Raw genomic sequence first — 8419 nt, forward strand, 5'->3', positions numbered from 1 at the left:
TCATTGTCATCATAATCCTCACTCTCAGGTGTTGTCTGGCGCCTGCTTGGCGCCTGGCAGGAGCTTCTTCCTCTTCTACCTTTCGCCTGCCTAGTGCTTCGCTCCCCCCAGAGATGGCCGCCTGTGCGACAACTCCCCTGGAAGGCTCGATGCACCTGACAGGAGATCGGTGTCTTGATCTTTTGACAGGAAGCTTGTCGTCCTTTCTATGAGGAGGCTCCTTGGAAAGAACTCCTACCATAGACGCTAGCTGTTCTTGCAGGTTCATCAATATCTTCTTGTTTGAAGACTCCCTTTCTTCTTCAAAAGCAGGAGAGGGAGATCTGGAAGGCGCTTGAGGCTCCCTTACAGCAAAGGGAGTTAACTCCTGTCTAGCTTTCTTGATGACCGAAGGCGCTTCTTCTTCGGAAAAGCGCTCGGGGCTAGAGTTAAACTCAGGCTCTTTCCAGTTCCTCTTTAATGGACGGGAAAGATTCGTATCCTTCCACCCTCGTTTCGGTGAGGGAGATCCCGATGAAGAAAAGCACTCACGTAGGACGCTTTTTCTGTAGCGATCCCTGGCAGTCTGAGATGTAACAGATTCTGCCGAAGGGACGCCTGATCGGTGGGGATTCTCCACAACCTCCGTACGGCTTCCGACTTTCCTTCTCCTCTGGGCCAGGGAGCTTGGAAGAGGTCTAGGCCTGGGAGCGTCGCAGAGCCGACCAGACGCCCCCTCCACTACACTGGGGACACTTACATCACTGGAAATATCACCTTCACTTTGCTTACCTTCTAATGCCATTTTCTCTTGCATTTTTTGAAGGGAAGCCTTGAGGTCTGCAATTTCAGAAGCCGAATCAGTAGGATTAGCAACCTGTGATCGGCCTGATAAAGATGGAGAATAATAATGAGCAGAAGAAGCTACAGAACTAGACAAGGGTTCGTTAGATCTAGATCTACTTAGGCTTTTATAAGCCGCTTTCCTCTCTCTATCCCTCTCTAACTTCTTCAAGTAAGAAGTTAGAGTCTTCCATTCCTCAGCACTCAACCTTTCACACTCATTACATGTGTTATCTAAAGAACACTCAACAACTCTACATCGTCGGCATACAGTGTGAGGATCTACCGAAGCCATCGGAATCCTCACCTTGCAGCCTTCATTCACACACACTCTGAAACCAACACTTGAGTCAGACATATTCAAGAAAAAGCCAAAGCCAAGTACAAAAACAATTCCACGATAGCGAATGCCAAACAACGATCCAAGTACGTCATCAAAAATCGGTCGAAAGAAGATCAAAAGCGTTGAAAAAAGAATTCCAGTCAGGAGGTAGTAACAACAATGTTGACACCACCGGCGACAGAGAAAATCTGATAGAAAACGGGAATGGTTCCTAGTCCTGCCACCCAGGGCAGGGCGGTAGATCACCTGACCTACCTGTAGCGAGTGCCGTGAAATTTGAATTTCTGTTGGGGGCGACGGAGTCTATAGCTAAGTATATATCTGACAGGGAAGTTGAATGTATGAAATTAGTAATTATTAAATGTGGACTTGGAAAAATGTCTGTAAAAAAGGGGATGCTTCTGTTTGCAATTGAAACAGGCTACTCCCAATGTTGCTGCCCTATTGATGGAAAAACAAATGGAATAAGATTGAATTCATATATTGTCACTGAAGTGATCATAAAAAAGGCACGCTTATCCTAATCGAGTACAGGAAGGACAGCAAAGACAAAGCTAAAGTGGATAATATGGATATGTAATCTTTACTTATAAGATATAGCAACACTGAAATAAAGCAAAAACTGGGTGTGCATGAAGAGCAGATGGATATACAGGCAGTCGCCGGGTTACGACAGAGGTTCTGTTCTTGAGACGCGTTGTAAGCTGAAAATCGTCGTAAGCCGGAACATCATAAAAAATCCTAAGAAAACCTTACTTTTGATGCTTTGGGTGCATTAAAAACTACATATGTAAACTGCATTCTTATTGCATTTTTCATAAAAAAAGCCTTCAAACATTGATTATTTCGCATTTTTGGAGTAATATTTCTTCTGCCAGATCAGCATTGTAAGTGTCATAACCCTACAACATGCATCGTAAACCTGGAAATAATTTCTGATAAATATAATTGAAAAGCGTTGTAACCTCAGAACGTCATAAGCCAAACCCGTCGTAAGCCGGGGACTGCCTGTATATCCTTAAACAGCAGCAGAAACTGCACTCACAGGGACTCGAGTTATTTTCTTGAAGATATGGTTACCCTTCAATACCTAATAATCAACTCCAGCAAAATGGTAGCTTGTACGTGTCCTAAAGTACAAAATTTTTTTCATGATTACTTAAATATTTTGAGCTTTTGAGTTATTTAGCTAACTACTGCTCTCTTTTCTTCGTCAGTGGATTTGAATATACAAATACTATTACAAATTTCTCACCTTACCCACAGTCAATATTTTTATCCTCGGCAATAATTTGTAACATTTTTATCCTCTGCAATAATTTGTAACAATGTCCCCACCTAGAAAAATAACACCTGGTTTACAGCTATTCTCTGTTATAAGCACATTCCTGCTGCTAAAAAATGTACAATTACAGACTGTTAGTGCAACAATATACATACTGCTTTCTTAATGCTTATGACAATCATTCATGGGAAGGATTCTGAAACACTTGCATAAGATCATTTGAATGTGTATGTATAAAAAAAATACAATAATGCATTACAAACTAATTTATACACAAAAATAAATGAAAAAAAATGAACATACAATTTGCTTCACAATTCAAAGACAGAATCCTGCAGAGGTTCAGTGTATGGGAAACGGCAGGATCGTGTTATTCACATTAAGTGGAGCAAAGAAAAAAAAATTGTACACAAATAAATTTTTGGAATTGAAGACTACTGGAATAAAATATACATGACTGACATTGAAGAAAGAATAGTTTTATCTGAAGAGTAGCATTTTTCTTACATAGATTCCTCTTCATTCATAATTGATCTTTTATCTTTTCAATGAGAGTAAATCTATTATGTGCTTGATTTGAAAAGTATTTGTTTAACTTACCACAAAATTTCATACAAGAACATGTCTGGTGTACCAGAGAAGCTATATATCCAATTAATACCATTCTTATTGCGTGTTCCTCCCCTGGAGGGGAGTATGTACTACTTCTTCACTGCATCCTTTCTCTAATTTTCACCTTTTACAGAACGCATAATTTAAGGTATCCTTATTAGAGTTCGGAAATATCACTCAGTGGTCCAATTATTATGAGATGGAAAAAGAGAACACAGCTATCTATAAAGGAAGCATATGAACCTCATACACTCATTACAAATGATGAAAGCACTGTTTTACTTTAAGTTTTCATTGAATAAATGAGTGTACCCTAAAAAATAAAAATTCAATATATTTCAAATACAGCAAACAGCAGCCATAATGAATGACAATGAATAACATCATGATAACCTGAAATGAAATCGAGATTACCACCCGCAATTGCACTAACTATATCTCGAGAACAATTAATTGACTATATTAACTTTTGCTATGACTCTCTCAGAGGTCAATATAAATTTAACAACAGCTAAATTAAATAGGCGATATCTTTTATAGCAAGCCTTCCATTTCTCGCATGAACTGAGAATAAGCATCATCTTTGGTTGGTTTCCGATCCGTGTCCTCAGCCTTTCCACCTCCCAGGTCCTTTGTATCTGTGGGAAACAAACTGACGTTATTCCCTGTTGGAAAATGTCTCCTTTGAAAGGAGACAAATCTATTGACCAAACATAAATCATGACATCTACCCAAGTTATCATCATACACTACAGACTAAGGCAAGTCATAACTGACAAAAATCAGCACATTTTTCTGAATAATAATTTAGGTGCAGTAATTAGAGAAGAATTTCCACTATTTAAACTTTCATTTTACTCACTATTTAGTCTCTCAATCACGACAAACATTGCGAACTCTGTAATAATTACTATTATTATAAAAATATAAGAAGTTTTATTAGCACTGGGTTTCAAAAAGGTTTCTTCGATCAGCAATAATAACAAACAACCTAACCATACCTGTTGCTGATTTTCCCAGCTTCTTGCGATCCTCTCTCTTCACTCTCAGGGCTGTTGGCAGGAAACGAGTAACATCGGCACTCAAGTTCCTGAAAGAGTGAAGGTACTTCAAAATGCTATTTCACCAAACTCAATTAAAAGGCCGATAGTATAAATTTATGACGTACCTTTTGTTATCATTGAGCAAACTTTCTTACATTCCTCCTCAATTCATTTTGATTTTATCACTCCATTTTTATTGCCAAGTTATTTTTTATCTTTACCGTATATTTCGGTGTATAAGTCGACCCTTTAGCCCCAAAAAATCATGCCAAAATTAGGGGGTCGACTTATCTAACGGTAACAAAAAGTGAATCTTTATTATTTTGGCATATCGGTACAGGAATCCAGGCTTTACAGTTGGCTAATAACAATGACAGCCTTGTTGAGGTAACTATGTATGTAAATACCAGTATTAAAAACATTTCACACTGTAATACGACAATAATAATACATTAGAACATCCATTACCTTAAATAAAATGAAACAAATCAAAGCAACTTAGAGAAACCCCAATCGCACAGCAAGTGTAAACATTGCGTAACTATTTGTAGTACAGTAATTGAGAAGGATGAGTTCACTCTGACAGTTTTGTATTTACCGGGGTATTGTTCAAAAACATTTATGGTATGAAATCTTTATTTATCACTTTAAATAAAGTAAAAAAAAAATTGTATTTAATAGTAAATATGTATTTAAAATCCTTCAAAATTACTTGAGTCATCGTCACTTGAATTAAACAATTCATCAGACAAATTATCATTCACGTTTTCATCATAAGGATCCCAGTTTGAATCTGGTGAATCAACTGCAGGTTCGTTTTCCCTCAAATGAGCCTGTTTATGCCATAGAAGAACCAATGGTCAAGGAATATTCCAACATAATAATAAAATACTGGGACGTCGTTTTAACAACCCAATCAAAACATTAACTTGAGTGGCAGTTTGTACATACATATATACGTAGGCTGTTATGCAGCGTTAGTTAGCGCTTTGTTTGTTTACATTACACTCGAGTAACGTATCATTCGTTTCATCATTTCTAATCATATTTGCCGATATTCATCTTTTATATATTACACAGATTTGTTAATATACCGAGTACCGTATATACTCGCATATTATGCGACTTTTGAAACCTAATTTTGAAGCTAATTTTAAAGGGGTCGCATCATACACGCGGTATAAAATTAGCGTACCGTCTATGCTTTCCCAAATCGGCAGATCGCGATAGTTACTACCGGAGGAAAACAGTAGATCTTTTAAAAAGTTATGTTTTACTTGTACTTCACTATATCCAATAATATTGTATGCATTCTCATATTAATATTGTATTTTAAAATACAAAAGAGCGATCGCGCGCCATTTGCATTATTTTGGTTTATACAACATGTTTAACTGTTCTAGACTAACCATCTATAATTTCCAAATCAGTTAAGGCACAACACCGAAGGATTTTTTACTTTTTGTTTTACTCAGTAAAAGAAACATTTGTTACTTGAACTATTATTTTCCTTTTAGGATACGCAGGTAAGTGAAAATTTATCAAAGTAAAAAAAATGCATAAAATTAATAAACTAAAATCCTCCAAAGTCGCTCTCCGTGTCCGTATCATCAAATACTGCTCTGAATTCTTTGCCATCAAGGCAGTCATCATATTCGTCATCTTCCAGATCTTTGATCATTTCATCCTCATCTCCTGCATCTTCGTATAGGACATCGTCAATTCATATGGAAGGTATAGTGTTGTCACCGTGGCGAGCTCTCTGGCGTGGCTTTTAAAGATCTGCCCTTATGCTAATTTTACAAAAACAACAACTGCCCGTGTGTGACAGACCTTTGAATGTCCTTGAGAGAAACCCCGAGGCTATAATTATAAGATTATAAGGGTTTTTCCTTCCCAGGTACTTTAATCTCCTTCCTATTCGGCCTCTCTCCAATGCCTTCTTGAACTGTCAGTTCAAGAAGGCATTGCTCTTTCTCTCTCTCTCTCTCTCTCCTAAATCTTACAGCTGTCCGAGCGAGAGCTTTTTTTATGGGACAACATAGGCCCGCATTTCGCATTTTCCATACCTATTTATTTCGTATACGATTGCCCTTTCTCGGCTGTGAAGTTGATGTCTATCTATGGCTGTGAGATGACCAGGAATAACTTGTAAGTCGGTGTCAAAGTCACTCCACTCTTCAGTCAGGCCAAAACTTTGCCATATCGCATTCAAGCAATATTCAGTCATTGTTTCCTATCTATTATTTTCTCAGAGAGAGAGAGAGAGAGAGAAGAGAGAGAGAGAGAGAGGAGAGATAGAGAGAGAGAGAGAGAGTCTGTCTGTATACGATTGTTTATTTTCTCACTCGTCAAACTTACTGTTATGCTTTATTTCATATTTCCTTGCTCACCAATTTATTCTATACCTACGATATTAAGAAATCAAGATAAGTGTAGAAGGGAGAAATGCCTCCAGACTGTACAGTCAGTGTGGATTTCAATGCATGTGGAACTGGTTGAAATATTCGCAACAGCACCAAAATGAGATGCCCTGTTGATAGAATATCTGACTCCGTTTCTTGTTATTGCATAAAAAAACTTTATCAATCGTGAACCTACGTAATTTATTTAGAATTCTGCGCAACGGAAAAGATAATATTTGATATCTGTAATGGGAGAAATGGTTTTATCTCTGTTGTTGTTATAAATTTGGCAGATATGCGATCAAACACGTGGGAGGACCAAAACAGCCCAGCCAGAGCTCAGCTCATTTTGTAAATACTATTGTTTGGCGTGCTAGGCTTACCCCGATTCATTTGGGTGTGTGCTACTCAAATAATCGCATTTTTCTTACTAATCCCAAGAGTTGACATGGAAAATCCCAAGATTAACCAAAAATCCCAAGATAATAAAATAATTGACATATGCCAAGCTTTGGAGTCCTAAATATTTACTCTGTCTATCAGGAAGATACTGATAAATTGAATTGACGGTATCTTTCCTGAGAGAGAGAGAGAGAGAGAGAGAGAGAGAGAGAGAGAGAGAGAGAGAGAGAGAGAGAGAGAGTATTCATGTAATCAGTAAAATACACTAATAAAAACAAAAACTACGTACTGTATGCAAAGCACACACATCATCGTTAGCTTCCCGTGTGTTACGTGTAAACGTTTATTCTAAGAAATTCACTGAGTAGTATAACTAACACCTGATTGGCTGGTTGGTAGCCATGGAGATCTGTTATCCAATGACTGCCCTCTGCTTCTGTTCTATTTATAGACATATGCCGTGGATGACACTAGGTTTGAACGTTACCATGTTCGTGATTTTCTGACTGCTGACGGCAAAAATTACTCGATAATTTTCTTTATATAATTATTTCTTCGTGAAAACAATAATATAATATGATCATTTTAACTTTAATGTATAGTGGTATGAAAAATACCAGTGTGTCGTAGCGATGCGTCATCAATATAGTGGTATGAAAATACCGCATGGTGTTGTAGCGATACGTAATCACAACGTACAAATCCTTTTCCCGGACCATCCTCAAAATTTTACGACTCTTCAACTGCAAGATCGATATGGTGAAATATATTATATAGTCATACTTATTGTTGAAATTCACAAGTTGAACTGCAAAACATTAGATTTTGATTGTTATGTACATATATTTTTTTGTGTTTTACGGAATGTTTGTTTTGAAAATAATAGCTATTAGTGAACATATGATATTAATTGTCCCACTATTTTATTATAGGTGATCTTAATTATCTCACATTCATGTAACAGTATTATATTAATATTTATTTAAATAAACAGTAATTAATAAATAACTATAATGAAAAACATAAAGGGGAAACATTTTTTTCTGCAGTAGTGATGTTTGTTTGATTATGCATCTGACCTCACATTTCCGAAATTGAAAAATTCCAAAAACCGAAACATCGGAATGTGTGTGTACTACACTTTTTTAAACACGCACACAATGTCTACACATTTACTGATACCCGTTGGTGAAAGACTCAAATTACAGTATTTATTTCTGAGAGAGAGAGAGAGAGAGAGAGAAAATGATTTAGGACTCCAAGGCGTGTTATTTTTACAATTATTTTATTATCTTGGTATTCTTTTTTAATCTTGAGATCTTCTATTCAATTCTCGAGATTAGTAAGAAAATTACCGTAACTTCACTAGCAGCAGCACACATCTGAACGACTCGGCCACTAGCACGCTAAACCACCAACCTTATGAACTGACCTCGGAAAAGGAACTCGCATGATACATGAGATACATGACAAAACCACTGTTTATTGGTGAAAATTTTGGGGTCGC

General features: G+C 37.1%; 1 protein-coding gene across 1 annotated transcript in view; it reads right to left on the reverse strand.

Annotated features, from left to right (window-relative positions):
• Window positions 1-2660: 2660 nt before the first annotated feature.
• LOC135207556 (WW domain-binding protein 11-like) overlaps window positions 2661-8419 on the reverse strand; it is a 41243-nt gene continuing 35484 nt past the window's right edge. Inside the window, exons 4-5 of the mRNA XM_064239386.1 lie at window positions 4064-4152; window positions 2661-3700 (exon numbers count right to left, since the gene is read on the reverse strand). Of these exons, the coding sequence (XP_064095456.1) occupies window positions 3597-3700; window positions 4064-4152 (193 nt within the window). The 3' untranslated portion in view covers window positions 2661-3596. The remainder of the gene's footprint in view (window positions 3701-4063; window positions 4153-8419) is intronic.

Source organism: Macrobrachium nipponense, chromosome 32 (assembly GCF_015104395.2).
Source record: "Macrobrachium nipponense isolate FS-2020 chromosome 32, ASM1510439v2, whole genome shotgun sequence".
NCBI lineage: Eukaryota > Metazoa > Arthropoda > Malacostraca > Decapoda > Palaemonidae > Macrobrachium > Macrobrachium nipponense.